This window comes from Notamacropus eugenii, chromosome 4 (assembly GCF_028372415.1).
Source record: "Notamacropus eugenii isolate mMacEug1 chromosome 4, mMacEug1.pri_v2, whole genome shotgun sequence".
NCBI lineage: Eukaryota > Metazoa > Chordata > Mammalia > Diprotodontia > Macropodidae > Notamacropus > Notamacropus eugenii.
In genome coordinates, this window is record NC_092875.1 from 85,285,584 (window position 1) to 85,306,795 (window position 21,212).

The 21,212-nt window shown below is 43.0% G+C and overlaps 1 protein-coding gene across 21 annotated transcripts in view; it reads right to left on the minus strand.

Moving 5' to 3' along the window:
• Positions 1-21,212, minus strand: part of SCRIB (scribble planar cell polarity protein) — a 72,677-nt gene that overhangs the window by 34,290 nt on the left and 17,175 nt on the right. For 18 of the 21 annotated variants that reach the window (XM_072602602.1, XM_072602603.1, XM_072602601.1 and 15 more), the window contains exons 14-18: positions 20,097-20,318; positions 17,025-17,381; positions 15,742-15,804; positions 10,837-10,926; positions 9,167-9,244 (exon numbers count right to left, since the gene is read on the minus strand). In XM_072602602.1, coding sequence (XP_072458703.1) covers positions 9,167-9,244; positions 10,837-10,926; positions 15,742-15,804; positions 17,025-17,381; positions 20,097-20,318 — 810 coding nt within the window. The remainder of the gene's footprint in view (positions 1-9,166; positions 9,245-10,836; positions 10,927-15,741; positions 15,805-17,024; positions 17,382-20,096; positions 20,319-21,212) is intronic. The other 3 variants (XM_072602586.1, XM_072602589.1, XM_072602593.1) reach the window with 3 other exon arrangements.

The following is a 21,212-nucleotide window of genomic DNA, read 5'->3' on the forward strand; positions in this document are numbered from 1 at the left end:
GGGAGCTCAAGAAAAGCCTAATAATGAAGTTGAGGTAGGCCTTGAAGGAAATTAGGGATGTTTAGAGAGGAAAGGAAGCAATACTGCATTATTCTGTGGGACGGGCCTGACCTGGAACACTCCAAAAGAAGCAAGGGAATATAGCAAGACCATTTCTATATGGTAGTTAAAGAGAGGAATAAGGATTAGCATGCAGGCCTCCATACAACCAAACATCCACATAAAGTCAAGGGGAGGTATGATAGTGGTAGGGGGAAGGGGAAAGAAGGAATAAAGAGAAGAGGTTTCTGAGATATGTCAAGGATAGAATCAACAGGACTCAATAACTGTATGTGGGGAGTAAAATCAATCTCCAAACTTCACAGAACAAATCCCCTTAATAAAAGTTTGTTTTATAAAACTTGGACTCAAAGGGCTGTATTTGAGCACTTAAAGGGCCACATATGGCCTCAAGGCCACAGGTTCCCCACCCCTGGATTAGCCAGTCTAGGATACCATGTTCCTGCTAGATTCAGGATGTCATAGGATGAAATTCAACTGTTCCATAATCCATAAGTAATAATAAAAGTAAGAAAAAACCGCTAAAACAATATGCTGCAGTTGTCCATTACCAACTTGGATTTTATTCCTGGTCATTACTCTGTCTGTCAATCCCAGGAACCTTAATTTTTTTGTATTTCTCAATATCATTCATTTTCTTAAGTATAATATAATAAATCAGTTTCTTCCAGACTGTAACTTTTAAAGAAGTTAACAATTACAATTGGTTGAAATTCTCAATTACATTTAAATTTGTATTAAATTTTTAAAAGTAATAAAATAATATTCTTTCATGAAAGATCAATATATAACCATTTGAAGAGAAAATCCACTAGAGTAACTGAAACTTTTACTAGATAAAAAAACAGATTAAGTGGTCAAAAAGCAGAATGAATGACCTCTTAATGGCTAAATTCACTGACTCTAGTCCTCATCCTTGATTTCTGTTTGACCTTGGCCTCTACAATAGTTTTGCCTTGGTTCTTCTATCGCATTGATAATTCCTTTTTTTCCTCCTTATTCTCCACCTTGCTCAAAAATACAGAGCTTCAGAAATGGCCTTATCCTCTGCTTTTCTCTCTAGGGATCACCTTTGGCCTTTGTCACCTGCAGGAACATGACTTTGAGATGTTTATCTCCAGCCCTGAGCTCTCTCCTGAGCTCCAGACCTGCCTAAAGGCATTCTTCACTGTCTACAGGACATCTCCACTTTAATGTTTCACCAGCAGCTCAAATTCAGTGTCCAAAACTAAGCTCATGATTGTTCCCACAGCCCCCAATGGTAATTGTCAACCTGAACAAACAATTATTAATCACCTAAAGACCAGAAAGAGATATGTGCCAGGGAGACAGCCCTTTCAGTGATCATGGTCCATAAGACTTGTGCACAAATAATTAATATAAAATGACACATGCAGAAATGCATAAAAAAAGTATGAACCAAACATCCATGTAACGTCAAGGAGCGGTATGATGGCCGGGGGGGGGTGGGGGGGGGAGGGAGAGAAGAAGGAAGAAAGACAAGAGGTTTCTGAGGTTATTTCAAGGACAGAATAAATAAGACTCAATAAATAACTTTTTGTAGGGAGTAAAATCAGTCTCTCTCTCATGCTGGTCTCTCCCTAGGGCTCTTGGTCAAATCAAGACAACAAGGATTTATTAAGCTCCTATTGTACGCCAGGCACTATGCTAATTTCTGAACATCTGTGATTACCTATCTGTCCCAATGGAACCTCAAAATTCAACACGTCCAAAATGAAATCATCATCTTTTCCCCCAAACCTTCCACTTCTCCCAATTCCTTTATTACGGTTTATAGCACCATGATTCTCCCAGTTAACTTTTTTTTACAACCTCAGCTATCTTTCATTCTATCTTCTTTGCCTACCCAAAACTCAGTTTAAAACTCCTATAGCTTATTTAGCTCACTTAGATTTTAGTGAAACATTTGATATTCATTCCTTCTGTTCTTGTGGAGAGAATGAAGGGACAAGCAACAGACGGTACCATAACAATTGGATGGATTTGGACCTGGTTGAATGATTGAATTAAAAAAGAAATAGTCATGATCACTGCCTCAGTAAAGGTCCTCAGTGGCATCTAGTCCAAGCCCCCCTGATACATGTGAGAGACAGCAAAAAGTTAAATTTTCACAGAAGTTATTAGTTGATGGAGTCATTGAGAATAAGTCCAATAATAAGAAGGCCGGCAGACTGCAGGTGGATTCAACCAATCAGGAGACAGACAGTGGCCTTCGGAAAATTACAAAGTTCTTGATAAAGGAACCAAATCTACAGCTAGCTGGAACTAGCCAAGAAAATGTCCTACAGTTACTTGGAGAAGGCTTTTCTTCACTGCATTTGCTTAATGAACATGTACATAAGCAGACACACCCCACATAAAATTATCCCTCCATTTTCTGATCATGGGTCCTATGTTGGAGCATGTTTGGGAGGGGGATCACACTAAGGGGAGTTAGGTAATGGGTTATGTAAAGAAGATGGTGACCTAATGGAGAATGAACCAATCCATCTCCTGGTGAGAGGCTCTGTCTTGAACTAACAGTATACAGCTCATCTCACTTCTGTATTCAGTGATCCTTCCTCCTGAAAAGAGGTTGGGGGTCCACTTTGGCCAAAGTGTTCAATTCCTCTGAACTGTGCTGTAATAAATTTTCCTTTATACCTCAGTAGTGTCAAGCGTGTCTCTAACATATAGATGACACAATTGGGGCCTAGAATAGCCAAGTGCCAAGGTCACACAGGTCTCTGCAGATTTGGAGTCTCAGACTTCAAGTGTGATGCCACATCTACCTCAGCATGTTGCCTCCATTCCCGTGGCCCAACATCTTGGAAAGAGGTGTCTGGTAGAGTGCCCCTATGAATCTGCTCATCCCTATTAGTACACATTAGTATCACAGAGACTTAAGAGTGGTGGTGTCAAGCATACCACGAGTTGGCAGCCAGCAACACACTCCTGAGTATACCAGAGTCAAATTAAAATGTAATTGAGAAATATTTAATAAAATAGAATAGAATGTGGAAAAAAAAACCTCCTATAGCTTTACTGCCTCAGTTTCTTGCACCCACCATTGCCTCTGAAGGCCACCACTCTGGGCATGTCCTTTCTTTGCCTGATCAAAACCTTTAGTGCCTCTTGATCCCATTTAGGATAAAATACAAAATCCACTAGTCAAGCATGCATTTCCTGCAACTACCTTTCCCACTTCAGTTTCCTTCACATAGACTCAGTTCCTGACAAACTGAACACTTTGTCCTCATCTCAGTTTTCCTTCTCCCATCTCAATGTAGGTCATCCTCCATGTTTTAAAAAATCTTCACTTCAACTCCACTAGTTGAAACTCTCTCCTTCCTTCAAGGCCCACCTCTGGTGCCACTACAACAAAATTCAACGGCCATTTATTATACGCCTACTAGGTGGCACTCTCCTTAACAGACAGCTAGGTGGCACAATGGATAAACTGCAGGGGTGGGGAACCTGTGACCTCAAGACCACATGTGCCTTCTAGGTCCTTGGGTGTGGCCCAAGTTTTACAGAACAAAATCTTTTATTTTTTATTTATTTATTTTTATTGTGTTAATCTTACCTCCCAGCTACGGAGGTAAACTTTTATTTTATTTTATTTTTTTAAATTATTTAACTTTTAACATTCATTTTCACAAAATTTTGGGTTCCACATTTTCTCCCCTTTTGTCCCCTCCCCCACCCCAAAACACCAAGCGTTCTAATTGCCCCTGTCTGCCAATCTGCCCTCCCTCCCTCCCCACCCCTTCCCTTTGGAAGGCAAGCAATTCAATATAGGCCAGATCTGTGTAGTTTTGCAAATGACTTCCATAATAGTAGTGTTGTGTAAGAACTAATTATATTTCCCTCCATCCTATCCTGTCCCCCATTACTTCTGTTCTCTCTTTTGATCCTGACCCTCCCCATGAGTGTCAACCTCAAATTGCTCCCTCCTCCCCGTGCCCTCCCTTCCATCATCCTCCCCACCCTGCTTATCCCCTTATCCCCCACTTTCCTGTATTGTAAGATAGGTTTTCATACCAAAATGAGTGTGCATTTTATTCCTTCCTTTAGTGGAATGTGATGAGAGTAAACTTCATGTTTTTCTCTCACCTCCTGTCTTTATCCCTCCACTAATAAGTCTTTTGCTTGCCTCTTTTATGAGAGATAATTTGCCCCATTCCATTTCTCCCTTTCTCTTCCCAATATATTTCTTTCTCACTGCTTGATTTCATTTTTTTTTTTTAAGATATGATCCCCTCCTCTTCAGTTCACTCTGTGCACTCTGTCTCTATGTGTGTGTGCGTGTGCATGTGTGTGTGTGTTATCCCACCCTGTACCCAGATGCTGAATAGTTTCAAGAGTTACAAATATTGTCTTTCCATGTAGGAATGTAAACAGTTCAACTTTTGTAAAGTCCCTTATGACTTCTCTTTGCTATTTACTTTTTCATGCTTCTCTTCATTCTTGTGTTTGAAAGTCAAATTTTCTTTTCAGCTCTGGTCTTTTCATCAAGAATGCTTGAAAGTCCTCTATTTCATTGAAAGACCAATTTTTCCCCTGAAGTATTATATTCAGTTTTGCTGGGTAGGTGATTCTTGGTTTTAGTCCTAGTTCCTTTGACTTCTGGAATATCCTATTCCACGCCCTTCGATCCCTTAATGTGGAAGCTGCTACATCTTGTGTTATCCTGCTTGTATTTCCACAATACTTGAATTGTTTCTTTCTAGCTGCTTGCAATATTTTCTCCTTGATCTGGGAACTCTGGAGTTTGGCCACAATGTTCCTAGGAGTTTCTCTTTTTGGATCTCTTTCAGGCAGTGATCTGTGGATTCCTTGAATACTTATTTTGCCCTCTGATTCTAGAATCTCAGGGCAGTTTTCCTTGATAATTTCATGAAAGATGATGTCTAGGCTCTTTTTTTGATCCTGGCTTTCAGGTAGGCCCATAGTTTTTAAATTGTCTCTCCTGGATCTATTCTCCAGGTCAGTTGTTTTTCCAATGAGATATTTCACATTATCTTCCATTTTTTCATTCTTTTGGTTTTGTTTTGTGATTTCTTGGTTTCTCATAAAGTCATTAGCCTCCATCTGTTCCATTCTAATTTTGAAAGAACTGTTTTCTTCAGTGAGCTTTTGCATCTCCTTTTCCATTTGGCTGATTCTGCTTTTGAAAGCATTCTTCTCCTCACTGGCTTCTTGAACCTCCTTTGCCAATTGAGTTAGCCTATTTTTCAGGGTGTTATTTTCTTCAGCATTTTTTTGGGTCTCCTTTAGCAGGGAGCTGATCTGCTGTTCATGCTTTGACTGCATGTCTCTCATTTCTCTTCCCAGCTTTTCTTCCACCTCTCTAACTTGATTTTCTATGAGCTCTTCTATGGCCTGAGCCCATTGAGTGAGCTGGAATACAGAGGCCTTGACTTCTGTGTCTTTGCCTGATGGTAAGCATTGTTCTTCCTCATCAGAAAGGAAGGGAGGAAATGCCTGTTCCCCAAGAAAGTAACCTTCTATAGTCTTATTTCTTTTCCCTTTTCTGGGCATTTTCCCAGCCAGTGATTTGACTTCTGAGTATTCTCTTCACACTCACTTCTCCTCCAGATCCTCCCAGCCAGCGCTTGGGGTTTGAGATTTAAATGCTGCTTCCCAGCCTCAGGGCTTTTGGCGGGGGCAGGGCTGCTATTCAGTGTGAGATTAAGTTCAGGTGCTCAGGTCAGGGCAGGGCCGCCTCAGGGGCTCAGTTCCCTCAGGGGGTTTATGCAGAGACCTTCAACAATGGATCTGGGCTCCTGCCTGCTTGGGGAGCCCCGGTCTGCTCCGGCCTCCGCTGTTGCCTCCAGAGGGGGCCTGAGTTATGGGGGCACCCCACTCCCCTCTCAACCCGCCAAAGAGACCCTCTCACCAACCCCTGTCACCTGTGGGTGGAGGGACCCGCGTGGCCACTGGAGATCCCGTCCCTGAAGCCTGCTCGGATCTTTTCCTCTCGGTGCCACGGCCGCGGCAGGGCTGTACTCAGCTCCCAGTCCCGGTGCCCAGTCCGCGGCGCGAAGGACCTTTTGCGAGAGGTTTGCAGGTGTCTCTGGAACAGAAATCTCCCTCGCTCCAATGTTCTGTGGCCTCTGGGTGCAGAATTCTCCGTGAGTTACTTTTTTGTAGATGTTCTATGGGTTGTGGGTTCGGAGCTATGTGTATGTGCGTCTTTCTACTCCGCCATCTTGGCTCTGCCCCTCAACAAATTCTTTTATTAAGGCGATTTGTTCTGTGAAGTTTAGATTCAGTCAAAGAGTCACACTTGAGGACCTAAGGGCCATATGTGGCCTCAAGGCTGCAGGTTCTTCACCCTTGGATAGAGTGTGAGTTTGGAATCAGGAAGACCTGAGTTCAAATCCAGCCTTAAACATTTAGCAGCTGTATTACCCTGGACAAGATACTTAATCATCTGGCTTGGTTTCCTCCACTACAAAATGTGTATAAGAATAATAATAATGATAACCTAGGGTTGTTTTGAACACCAAATGAGATATTTGTAAAGCAATTAGTACAATGCCTAGAATACAGGAGGCACTTAATAAATGCTTCCTTCCTACTATGAATGAAGCATTTATTAAGCACTTACTTTGTGTACAGCACTAGAGATACAAATAGAAAAGAGTCCCTGCTCTAAGTAGCTCACTATTGCACACACACAGATGGTAGATTTCAGCTAAAAGTCAGAAGGAAAGATCCCAGTCTTTGGGGTGCAGCCTCTTATTTAATGTCCTTCCCACTAACAAATTCCTGTTTCTGCTGTTGAACCATTTGACTTGAGTCTGAAGCTTGGGGGAAAGATCAGGGCTAAAGACACATCTGGGAGAAATCTGTGTAGCTTGTGACAAATGGAGCCATGAGAACAGACAAGGCTGCGGAGGTGAAGAGTGAAGAGAAAGGTGAGGACAAGACCTGGGCAGAGAGTCGAGGGACTAGAGAGCTCCAGAGTAGAGCATGAGCAATAAGAGATACAAGCTGAATGGGCAGATTTCAACTCTGCTACAAAAATTTTCTGACAATTTGAGCTATTAAAAAGTGTAATGGGCTGCCCCACAAATTACCAGGTTCCCCCAACTAAAGCTTTACAAGCACAGGTGACCACTTGTCAAGTATGCTGCAGAAGGGATTTGTGGATTAGGGGGTTACCTGAATTAAAAAGTTGGGACAAGGATGAAGAAGCAGCAGAGGAGAAAGAGAAGCAATCAGAGAGATAGAAATGGGAAACCGCTCCATTTCTTTCAGTAGCACTACCATTTTTCCTTAAACCTTGAAGAAATCTTTAGCTTTCTCTCCCCACATGCAACTTCTCTTCCAATCCTATCATTTTTCCCTTCAGAATGCCTCTTGCATCAATCACTTCCCACCTCTAGAACCCAGACTAGCGCCACACCACAACATTCCTCAGTCACTACAGCAGTTTTCTGTCCGTTCTCTACTCTTTCAATTCATCTTACAGATCACAAGAATATTAATTTTATTTAAAGTCCAATTTCACCATAACACTACCGTGCTCCAGAATCCCATTCCTATTGCCTATAAAAACAGAATCATAGAATCTGAAGTTGGGAAGGGATCTTGGAAACCACCTTGTTAGTCCAGCTTGTACCTAAACAAAAACTATAACATATTTGATATGCCCGACAAGTGGTCGTCCAGTTTTTGCTTGTAAAGCAAAGGTGAAGGGAAACCTGTTAATTCCCAAATCAGTCCATTACATTTTTCAATGGCTCAAACTGCTAGAAAACTTTTCCAACAGAATTGAATCTGCCCCTGCAACTTTTACTTCTTGTTTCCCATTCTCCACTCTAGGACCAAGCAGAGCAAGACCAGTCTCTTTTCCATGCATGACAGTCCTTCAGATATCTAAAAGCAGTTATAACGTCCCTAAGTCTTCGCTTTTCAATGCTAGATATCATCTACTGTTCCCACTACTATTAATATGGTATAATCACATGGCTTTCTACCATCCTGGTCACCCCTCCAACTTATCAACATGTTTCTTAAAACATGGCCCTTTGTGAACTGAACACAATACTCCAGATGTGATCTAACTAGGACAAAGGGCAGTGATAATATCACCTGCTTAGTACTAGAGCAATGCCTCTCAACATAGTCTAAAACTACAATCATTTTGTGGCTTCCATATTATACTTGTGATACCTAGTGAGTTTATAATCTAGTAAGCCAAACATGTCTTTTTAACAAATAGCATGCTCTCCTCCTTATAGTCCCTGAATTATCTGTGTGAGCCTGAGCAAATCACTTAACAATAATTACACTTCTACTGCCGGTCAAGGTTTGCAAAATGCATAGCTCATTAGGTAGCAACAATATCTGACATGTAAACAGTGCTTTAAAGCTGGCAAAGCACTTCACTTATGTTCTCATTTGAGGCTTTCAACAACCTTATGATACAGACAGTAAACGTTTTATCCCCATTTTACAGATGAAGGAACTGAGGCTCAGAGAAATTATCTGCCCATAGATACAGCTCCTAAGAGAACAAGGATTGGAACTCACATTTTTATGACTCTGACTCTCACTACATCCACTATGTGACATGACTTTGGAGCCCAAGCTCCTCATTTGAAAACTGGGAATAAAAATAGCATCTATCTCACAGGGCAATGATCAGCAACATTGGAATGACGTACTATACGTATTTTTTTATGCATAAATGTCAGCTGTCATTTTCCACAGGACAGCCAGATTTTAAAGGACTAGTTCATACCTCCTCTATGAATTCTTCCCTCACTTCTCGAGCCCAAGAGACTTGCTCCCTCCTCAGACTCTTAGAACATTTGTATTTAGTATCCAGATCAACAACAGGTTCTCAAACTGTTGCAATGCCTTAGTCATAACTCCCCAACCAAATCTAGAGCTCCCCAAGAAGAGGGACTGTGTATTAGACACTTTCATTTTCTGCAAAACCAAAGCATAACAAAGATGCGCAGGCAAGACTTAATGCATAGATTAAGACACAAAGAGAGACATAACCACAGACATATGATGAGAACCAGAGAACATATACATTTGTATACTCACTCATATCCTCATCCTTCATATATATATCCCTCACCTCTAGCAGTTTGTCCCCTACGCGAACTCCAGCCCGGGCCGCAGGGCCTTCCTCTGACACTCGAGAGATGAATATACCCTGAAGAGAAGACAAAAATGGTTTGGGGAATGCGGTCATCTTCTAGGAGTAAAAGAGAGAAGAAAGTCAGACTTTGGTTTACACGTAAGGAGGAGAGGGAAAGATTTCATAGCCCATGCCACTGCTACATACCACTCCATTTGAACTGTTTAGGTCCTTCCACTAGCTTTACTTGAGCAGCCAAAGAGGTAGAAGGATGGGTGGCATTGAAAATGTCATGAAACCATGTTAATGCTCTTGCCTCCTTGAAAATATGTTAAAAATTCTGGTTTGTGTATGGAACTCTTAAAGCTTTGTTAAAATTTTCTGCCAAGTAATGTGTAAATAGTTGTGAACTAAAATTTGCTAGAAGCAAACTCTGTAAAAGGATAGAAAGTCATCGCTTGGAGGTAAGTTATTAATTAAGCAGAAACTGAAGGACCAAATAACTGAAAATCTTTCTAGAATAAGGGACCTAATCACTGAACTTTATTGCTATTGGCAGAGATGCTACCGTAGCTTTGCCTACTTATTTCCCATTTTTTTTTTTTTTGGAGGGGTGCTTACTTGTTTTCTTTCACCATAAGAGAATGTACTAGGAAGAACATTCTCCTGGGAATCATAAGGGCAGCTGCTCAGAACATTTTAGTATGTCCTGAGTATCAGATGGCAAAACTAAAGACTTCCCCTTTGCTATGAGTGGTCAGGACACCAGAGGAAGATGTGTGTGTTTGTCCTTCGTTGCCCAAGAAGACCATGCCATCAGAGAAACAATGATATGACTTGCACTTGACTTTGTTTTGAGGGAGGGAGGGCTGTGTAGGTCACCAGCCTCACTTCTCCTCCAGTCATCTGAATCCAGTGACCAGATATTCATCAGGATGACTGGAGATGACCCAGGATGAGGCAACTGGGGTTAAGCGACCTGCCCAAACTCACATAGCTAATGAATGTCAAGTGTGTGAGGTGACATTTGAACTCAAGTCCTTCTGACTCCTGCACTGGTGCTCTATCCACTGCACCACCTACTTGCCCCCCCCAGAGGAAGATAAAGGAAATAAGGCCAACGTCCAGCATGGGCCAAGTCAAGATTCAAGGTGAGCTCATAAAGTAAAAGTGAAAGGTACCACACTGTATATACCAAAGGCATTTCTTTAGAAGTTGTTTTAAAATACAGTATCCATTCAATTCATTAGTTTCATAAAATGTAACATTTCAGAGAAAGAGGGGATTTTGTGGCTCTAAGTGTTACATGAGGACTTTGTGGTTGCAATGGGATCTCAGCAAAGCATATACCATGCAATGAATACCACAACTAAGGTACATAGTTTCAAATGATGGTAGCTTAACTCAACCACAAGAAAGGCATCTTTAAAAAAGACCAGCCTCAAGTTCTAGAGATGAAAATCTAAGTTATCAAGTGATGGCCAAATGCTACAGGGTAGGGGTGAGGGTAATAGTGAAAGAAGAGAATACAGGGCTTAGCAGGAAGAGGTAGGGGGCAGAGAGAAGAGAAGGATGAGAGAGGCAAGGGGTGGTCAAGGGAGGAGGCCTTTGGGGCCCTCTTGCCAGCCCAAAGTGGGTCACAGATAGAAGGCCCAGGCCTCCCTTACCTCGTCGTCTCCCTTGTATGGGGTGGAGCCCTTCCCCCCTGCGATGCTGATCCCCAGGCCACCTGTCTGCCGCAGGATTGTTAGTGTCAGCTGGAAGCAGAAGTACAGGCAGAGGTTACACACAGCAGGGAAAAGTACTGGAAGGGAAGCAAGGTGCATGTATACGCATGTGTAGATATGAGCCTTGGATGGGAGATGGGGCATGTTCAGTGCATTAGCAGAATCAGTGTGAAGAGGATTTTGCATCCTGATAACATGTGACCTATACACGGAAGTCTAGTAACCACATTCTCCCCAGGTCATGCAGCTTCCTCTCCAGACACTTGTGAACCATCCTATACTTAATGTTGTCATCTATTACCCCAACAATGGCTCCCCTGGACACAGACCTTTGTCTCCACACCCACGTGACTGGACTCTCCCTCTACCCCTCCCTCCCCCCATACCTCTCACCTCGGCCACCCTCTAGCAAGGGGGGTTCTGCAGATAACAACAGGAGCTGAAGGAGAGGAAGGCGGAGGCCTGGGCCTCTCTACTCAACTCCTCTGGACAATGAACTAAGACCTCCAGGGTATTGGTGGGGTGGGCCAAGGGCTACCAGCACAGAGGCCAGGAGCCCCACAGGGTCTGAGAGGCAAGGGGAGGATGTGGGCAGCAGCAAGGAACAAGGTTGAAGGAAAAGAGGAAACAGTGATTTATGAGTTAAGAATCTTCAAGCAAGAGAGATCTACTAGGGGGGAACCCAGAAGTGATAAAGATAAAGAGAAATGAATGGAGAGATTAGAAATGACAGTTGGAAAGTGAGTATTATCTTGGGAGAGGGATCCATACAAAGAGGTTCCCTGAGGTCAAAGCAAGTAAACCTAAATAACTGTTGCAGAGTTGGTGATTCACACCTCAAACACGCATGCATACACATACACACACACACACACACACACACACACACCCTTAACAAAACTATAACTCTACCTGCTGAAATTGTGTAGGGTTGTCGATAAAAGGCACTTTTGACATGGAATGCCCCCACTCCCAATACTCTGGCAGTGCTGAAGTCAACTTTCGCCCCCAACAAATTCTTAGTTACATGATCCCTCATTTGCCCATCTCAGCGACTGTACTATAGTGAACAGAGGGAAGCATACATATTGAGGAGCGAAGGCTCACAGACCTGTGCTCATTCTCTATCCCCTACTCTTGTTCTCCCAGATGTGCTTTGATCAGTCAGACAATTTCCCAGTTTCCTGGACTCTATATATACTTGCTGGACCAAGACATTTCCCCCTCTAAGGTCTCCAAAACTTATTTTCATTTACCTTCTGAAATATCTCATCTTTCTCCAGAGCCAAGTACAATGCACAGACCATATCCAGAAAAGGAGATAAATGGAGACCAGAGTCAAATTCTCCAAATTTTGGACATCTCCAAATAAAGGGTGAAGGAGTATTAAAACCAAGACTCAAACAGGGAAGACAGAATGAGCCTAGAGTCTAGGAATAGACCAATCCCACAAGAGGAAAGGTCAGTTAACAGAAAGCTCAAGGAAGAGACTAAGGAAGAAGTTAATGCCTTTAACCTGCTGTGGTATGAGAAGCCACACATCTACTGGAGGTTAGAGGGAGGGGAACTTGGACTGAGAGGTCAACTCAGTAACTTCCTGAGTCATCTTGTTTGTCAGCCTTGGTAGCCACAGATGCAGCGGGTTCTACATGCCAAGCTAATTTTCTACCGACTGTTCTCAAGGACCGAGACACAAGCTGACCTTAGGAAGGGAAGCAGGAAGAGTCTAGGATAGACCAAAGAGATACATATCCAGTGTGATCAAGAAAAGGGGAAAAGATGATGGGACAAAACACTTGTCATCATCATCAAACTCAGAAGACAGCCTATGCTGTACTGAATAGGACATGGCAAGGGGCCTACCTGGAGAACAGTAAGAAAGCCAAATTTATTCTCTTCTTCCCCACAAAAACAAAAACCAAAGGCTTTGATGAACCTGTCCAGCACCAACTCGAAAAGGGAACAGCCCACAGGCAAAAAGGTAGTGTCTGGATGAGGGGCAAGGTTAAAGGACAGGAGACTGGAAGTAGTGACCCTGAAGTGATAGAACAAGGGAAAATAATTCCAGGGACAGTAATGGGAAGAGAAAGAGTGATAACACCAGGAATGGAAAGAGATATGGATGGGGTAGAGAAGAAAGAAGGCAGCTTCAATGACAGAACAGAGGAACAGTGACCCTGTTTAGCATTTTAGGGATCTATACTTCCAATTATACAGCTTTGATTACAGAAATATTTGCATCTCCAATTTACTGTTTATCTGCATGTTAGCCTTCTGCTTCTGAGTAGACAAAAATAATTATCAAATGTAAAAGGTGATCTCAGAAATGCTATTATCAGAGGCAACAGGCTGACAGGAGGACTAAGAGACAAAGAAAAGTTAAGGAGACAAAGAGCTTTATCTCCCCCCCACCCCAATCCTTAACTCTTCCTATTTACTGGTCTTCCAGTATGTTTTTTGAATTAAACAAGATAGGAAGGAGGTACAGATCTATAATAAAGAAGGGCAACACTGAAAGGAAGAGGTACAGGAATATCTCTAAGAATTAGACCCAAATATGGGGTGACTGTCAACCTGGGACTCTAAGGGAAGGAGATTAGAACAAACAGTCTGGGTTAAGGGTCAGAGAAAAGACCAGATAAACGAGAAAGGAGATCAGCAAGACTAATGAAGGAGAAAGAGATCAGGAAGAGTCCATGAAGAGGGTTACCAAGAAAGAATTACTTTTTCAGTAGCTTTACTTGAACATTCCCTGTGTTTAAAATGTCCTCCTAATAACTAGCCCTGGAATTGGAAGACCTGGGAGCAAGCCCTGCCTGTCACACAAAAATGACAGAGTGACCTTGGACAAAGTGCCTCACCTTGTAACCCCATCAATGACAGGGCAGGTGGAGAGCTGTCTTGGTCAGGAATTAGTTATGGTGATGAAAGCACAGATCTGGTTCTACACACAGACACAGACACACACAGACGCAGACACACACATACAGACACGGACACACAGAGACACACACACACACACACACACACACACACACACACACACACACATCCCAGCTCAAATTCCACCATCTCGATTAAATTTAGTATCACGTCCCGCACATAGGAATAATGAATAAAGGAGGCAGTGAAACCTCATAAAAAACCTGACCAGGTCATTAATGTAAGCCAAGCATAATTAAAGACTAGACTCTGTAATTTCCTAGCATGTACACATTTTGAAACTCAAGATTTTATTACATTACATTAAATTGTGTTTGCTTCTTAACTAGTTGATTAAGCAAATGTGGTGGTGAATTTGATTCAGAAAACATTTACTAATTGGCTAGTATGCACTCTGCTAGGTACTAGGGAAGATACCAGGATTGGATCAGTTATTTTCCACCTCTCAGGGAGCACGGAGACCAGTCTTGGACAATATACAAATGCAGATAACTATAACATACAATATTAGATGTTATGTGGCTCAGAGAGTAGGCAAAACAAAATACTACATGAAGATACAGGAGTGTTGTAATTGTGGGATCTGTTAAAGGTAGGGACTTGGTAAGTTGGATAGGAATAGTGATGAAGACAGAGGAGTGAAACACAACACCAAATATGAAACACTGGGTGAATGATGATATCACTGACAGAAACTGTGAAGTTAGGAAGAACATGCCTGGGAGGAAAGATGATGTCCTTGGATTTAGACATGTTAAGTTTGTAGTGACAGTGGAGACATCATAAGTAATTAGAGATGAAGGTATGAAGTTCAGATGAGAGAGGTAAGGGCTGACAAAAATTTAGAAGTCATCTACAAGGAGTTGGTCATTGAAACCAGGAGAATCAATGAGATAACCAAGGTAGAGAGCATAGAGAAAGAAGAGGTCCAAGAATAGACCCGTTAAGAACACCAGCCTTAAAGGTTCAGGAAGACAAGAAGCCAAGAAAGGAGACAGAAGGGAGGGCTAAACAGGAATCTATGAAGTCAAGGGAAAAGAAAGCAGCCAGGGGAAAAAAGCTGACAGTATAAAATGCTGTTAAGGAGGGATAAGAAGTACTGGGGAGAAGTGAAGGCTTTCACGAGGTCCCATTGTCTCCCTAGAGAAAAACACTGCCATTCCTTGGACTATGACAGAAGAATGATTCCCAATAGGTTTGAAAAAGGAATGAGTGGCCTTAAAGACTAATTTTCCAATTAGTAAAAGTCTTCAAGCAAAGTCTGGATGACCACTTTTTGGTAATTTTGTGATGAGGGTTCCTGCTCAAATACAAATCAGACTGAGTTTAGGTTCTAATCTCTGAGATCCCCCTGCAGCTTGCAATAATATAATACTTTTTCCTGGTGAAGGCAGGAGGTATGTGGGAACAAGGAGGACAGCTGGGGGTGTTTTGTTTTTGTCACAAATGGTCAGAAGAGTGGTTACTGGGCTCAGACTACACTGTGCTCAGTCAGATTCCTGGGAGAGCCAGAGTTTAAATGAAAAGGAGACTTGCTTCAAGGAGGAAAACTTGACCCCAACACCTAGGAAAAAAGGGATTGAAGTGAATCACTCTCACAATAGTTCAGAGGGCAAATTATGGCCTGAAAAATAGGTGAGGGGATGCTGACCCTCTCTCCCGCAAGTAGCTCCTCAACGTATACGTACAACCCAACTCTGCAACAGCTGATGCTGACTGTAGATTTTCAGGTAGAGAAAGAATCATTTGTAAAGGAGGGAAAAAAGTACAAGGAAAGATAGATCACTGTGCATGGTAGGTTCAGAAATAGGGTCAGTCTGCCAGAACCCCAGGTAGCAAGTTAAGCAGTGTGAGGAGTTCAGGGGAGAGTGAGTAAGTGAGCCCAACAGGAGCAGTACAGACCTCTTCCTCCTCAATGCGAGCAGGCTCTATCAGCAGGTTATTGGCCTGGTCAAACGACACCCCCTGTTAGGACAGGACCAGCAAAGAGGCATGCAGATTAGTGGGGCCCAAACCAGCACCATCACCGCCACCACCACCACCACCAATACGCCCACAGTCATTCCTGGAGACGTTGCTTGGGGCCTTGTCTGTTCCAGCACCAGCTCCAGCCACGAGGCAGAAAGGAGAGGAGAGAAGGAAAACCACCAAGCTCACCCATGCCAGAATGTGAAGTGTAGCCACCAGTATCCTAGGGCCCAAATCCCCTCCTCCACCAGAATGCTGACTCCCCAGGCTCTTTCCTTTGTTTGGGGGAGATTCAAACACAAACCCATTTCCTAGCAATAGACCCACTGAAAGGAAGGTTAGGATTCCCTCACCCCTATGATTATTTTGATAACATGGGGATTACTGCTGCCAATATAGGTGGGAGGAGGGAACAGTACTAAGTCTAGGGATAGAGGGGCCAAGTGCAACAAATGTTGATATAAAGATGTATCTCAGGGAATCCTGAGTGACCAGAGCAGGGTCTTATCTATAGCCAACGTTTGAGTAAAAATCCAAAATAGGGATGTCTTTCTGAATAAATGACCCAATACAAGAATCTTTCTGACTAGCCCTGAGTGGTTACCTCAGATATATGTCTATGCCTTTCTCTAAAAGGTGACAGACATGGGGACATGTCTCTGATCATCGGTAAGTGACCAACTAGATGACATGTGTCTAGTAGCCCCTCCTGCTCCCTTACAGCTGACAGCTAAAATGTCAGGCATATGGCAGATACTCTAAGTATTCACTGACTGGCAAAGAGAATCAACAATCTTGCAACTCCTCAATCCCACACTCCTAGTCAAAAAAACAGAAGGTTTGGGGAGAAAAGGTAATTAGTTGTCAGCATCATCTTAGAGAGCTAATCTCACAGTGGGGAGGGCAAAGGGAAAAAGCAACTTAGAGCTGGCAACAAATGGATGAAGAGTAAGGATCATCACTACCAAAGATAGTGTCAGTCAACAGTACAACTAGCCAGGGGACAACAGAGGCATCCCACTGCTGGCAGATCCCACCCAGGTTGTCCCTTTCTACCACTTAAGGATGGAAAGGCCTCCCATGAAGAGCCCTGGTGTGTCTTGGGGAGGGAAATTCCCAACACAGCATGGCAGAGTTTTCGGCTTTCAGGCTTTTTTCTGCAGAGCCTTCCCTACCTTAGAAGCCCCCTGAGGGTACCCAGGCCCTTGGGGCCCTACCTTGACAGAAGGTGGGGCAGCCACTGCCCCATTCTTCTCTTCATCAGCTTCATTGTCCTCTTCCTTGTTCACTTCAGCATACTGGCCCCAAGGGAGAGGCCGCTGCTCATGTGGAGCATGGGGGCCATTGCTACAGCCTGGTGGGGCTAGTTCCCCATCTCCATCCCCTGATAGCCCCTGAAGCAAGGCCACCACAGCCTCAGGCCTGGGCAGCTTGGTGATTTTAAAGTGCTTCTTGTAATGGGGAGTATCTTTCCGGATCAGCCTTTGCCTTTCCCCAGGTGGGGGCCGCAGTTCCTCAGCTTCATCCTCATCTTCACTCCGTACCAGTGTGTCCTCTGCAAAGTGCACGGTGGGCTGTAAGAAGACCAGAAATGTGAAACCTGATTTTGCTACCAGGAAAGTTATATCCTCTTCCTTCTTGACTATTGGGGCCTCTCCTGAAACTACATCCATTGAAGACATGGGGACTGGCTGAGTTGTGAAGTAATTCTCAAATATTCCTCCCCACTCCATATCCTCAAAAACCTACAATCTCTTCCTTTCCCTCACAAAATTTTCAGACCTATGCTTTACAATACTATACAATAAACCAGAATTTATTACTTATTTCATTTTGAACCCATAATCCCTAATCCTAGCTTCTTTTATCCTCCAATTCAACGCAACAAACATTTAATAAGTACCTAGAGTGTGCAAAATGCTGTGACAGGCACAGACAGCAAGAGAGCACCTTTAAAGATGAAAAAGGACACAGCCTTTGATTCCAAGGAGCTTACTACATTTTGGGGGGGGGGGGGGGGGGAGAAGATATAAAATATACACAGGTGGGTATAATACAAAGTAGGAAATAAAGATTGCAAAGGAGACTTAAAGCACTCCAAGAAAACTTGAGAGAGAGAATACAGGCACTGTTCTTCTGCCTTGCACGGCCTCATCCCTTTGTTCTCACTGGGATATCAGCCCCTCAGACTCTCATGCCTTCCTGTCTATTACTCCTGTTCAGCTCTCACTTTCTCACTTACGTATAACAAATCAGATATACGAACTCGGCATTGCTTAGCTTCCTCAGCTCTGGAGTGAGTGGCTCTTACCTCAAGGCACTTCATAACAGCAAAGTACAATGTTTAGCATATGGTAAGCACTTAGAAGTTTTTTTATTCAATCATTGCCAGAGTATACAGTGTGAGTTCACACAAGAAATATTCAAAACCTTAAATGCAAGGCAACCATGCATCCCAGGAATGAAAAATAAAATCATTGGCCTGGTTTTGTCCCGATTCCTTCACCAACTAGCTGTGCAACAAAAGGTAAGTCAATTCCTCTTTCAGAGGCTCTATTTCTTCAGATGTAAAAAGTCAGTATGCCCCAAACAGAATTCCTCATCTCTTCAAATTTGTACTTTGTCCAAACTTTTTTAATTCCGTTGTGGGCACTGCCATCTTCTTGCTTCCCCAAATTCATCACCTTGGAGTTATCACTGAGTCACCTCTCTCCCCTAAATCCATGATAACTCCGGAATTCTCTCCACTCACACAATCACCTAATTCAGCCTCATCACCTCTCATTCATTCATCTAGTCTTTCTCCTCTCTAATCTATAGGCCATACAACTGTGAAAATAATCTTAAGTACTTGGCATACAGTATGCACTTAATAAATGCTTGTTGATCAAGGTCCAGGTCTGACAAGACTTGTTTAAAAACTTGCTATGGCTCCTCAGTGACTCTAGCATAAAACACAAATTTTTTAACCAGTCTTTTAAGCCCCTGTATAACCTTCCTCCCACCTACCTTATTTCATATTACTCTTCTTCATAAACTATCCATTTTAGCAAAACTGAATTGACCAGTTGTGCCTTGACCTCCTAGTACTGAGACACTGACCCCAGCCACCCCCAATTCTTTTGGTTGCTTCCAGTTTCCCAAAGTGAGTCTCTTTTACAAGTGGCACCCAGTGTCCTTGGAGCTGCAGGGAAGGGAGAGGAGGAGGAGAATCTCTAGGTTACAGAGCCCATTTATAGAGAAAGGCACAGAACCCTGAATGCTATGCCAGTCAAGCCCATCTGTAGCAAGATGCTGCTTATGCCAGAATGATATGCGACAATGTGCTTTGCTCCAGCCTTGCCCATTCTTCTGCTTTGCTATTTTTGCCTTCTTTTCCCTTGGTTGTTTAGTGCAAGTCCCTTAGGAAGAAGACTAGCTACACCTTGGCTGAACTGAAAGGGGTTCTGCTTACCCCTAGTCCACCAAGGAGAAGCAGGGTGTGGATGCAGGCAATAGCTATCCCAATTTCCTGGACTGGGGCAGAGGGACAACTAAAAATTCAGGACAAGGAACGAGAGGAATGCAAATACTTTCCTACCTAAGATTTCTCGCATATTAAATGAAGGGGAGATGATAAAGAACAAACCCCCAAACAGGATAAAAGCCGTTTAGCACAATACCTGGCACATAGTAGGTACTTAAAAAATATTTATGGAATTGAATGAACAAAGACAACACTTAGGGTTTAAAAAAATTCTAAGTGTCTACAGTTGGGCCTTATTGGGACAGGTCCATCTCCCCTTTCTAACTGCCCCCCTCTCCCAGCAAACTGTTCCTACCATCTGAAAACAAAACAACCTTTATGGAGAAGTGGACCAACTTGCAAGTGCTTTCTCCTGTCAGGACTTCATTCCAGGAAGCCTGACTCTCAGCAGAGTCTTTCACACTAAGGAATCAAAAACCTCATTCAACCATGTACAAAAGCTACAAGCTGGGACCAGGGATAAGGAAGATGGAGATAGGATATCCTTGTCTATAGTAAGAAGCAGAAGGATTTGACAGACTAAGCAACAAGTACCCCCTTTAACTGACACAAGAACCCTAAGACTACAGGTCTAATCTCAAAGAAATTCCCAACATCAATTGGCCTCTTGCTTGTGAAAAGTATTAGACAGTAACACAACAGAAGAACTAAGTCCCTTCAACTCTAATAGGCTAGGGTGAAAAGTAATGCTCCCCACCCATTCCCCCTGTCTTTTCCCATCCCTTTTCTCACCCCTACCCCCTTCATCCCCATTTCTTCATACCTCATCATATTCCTCCTCCACTTCCTCCTCATGGCCAGTTGCCATAACTTCCACCTCCTCCTCATTGGCTCTGTGACTTGTCTCCTTTTCTAATGTTTGCCCCTGCTTCTGCTCCACCTCCTCATCTTCTTCTTCTTCCTCTTCCAGGAAGCCTGCTGAGGCTGTGCTGGTAGACACGTGTGAGTCCATGCTCTGGTGGGATTGAGAGCTCAGCCTCTTTTCCTGCAATATAGAAAATCTAGAGATTATACCTTCAATTACTCCTTCTCATTCACATGTTTCCTAAATATGGGTAGACTCAGCTCTTGGTCCTCTGTTATTCTTGATCTAGAATCTCTATATCACAAAGGTTGTCAACAATCATGTTCTCAACTACTACCAGGCTGTGGATGGCTCATAAATCTTAATCTCTAGTCCTAACCTGTCTCTTAAGCTCCAGTTCCACTCAAAGTGATGCCAGAGGCCACCTAATCGAACCTAGACGGCCTAAATTAAATCTTTTCTCAAACATATTCAGCATGTGGCCACTCGGACTGCACTTAAAAGACTTCTAAGGGAGATAGGAGGGAAAGGGAAAAGAGAACTGGAGCCCATTTCACTTTTAGAGAGCTCTAATTCTTAGGAATTTTTTCTTCATATCAAGAAGAAACCTACCTCTCTGAAACTTCCACCAACTGTTCCTCATTCTGCCCTCTGGGGCCAAGTCAAACAAGCAAGATCCCTCCCACACATGAGAGCTCTTCAAATATTTGAAGATAATTATGTCTCCCCAGAATCTTCTCCACTGGAAACATGCCCAGTTTCTTCCACCAATCCTCCTTCTTCTGACAGCTCCTCCTCTTGTCTCTTTCAATGGCTCCTCTAAAGCCTCCAATCCTCTAAAGGTAGGTTTTCTCCAAAACTCTGTCTTCACTCCTCTTTTTGCTAAACATCTTTTTTTTTTTACACCCTCTTTCTTACCAACTCCCAAGATTTCAACTACCCCATCCATAAAGAAAGGTCCCAGAGAGGCGTTGTCTCCTGAATTACCATTCTGCATTACCAGTTGCCTATAAAACACCTCTAGTTTGATATTGGAGCAATTCAAACCCAACATGTCCAAAACTAAAATCTTCT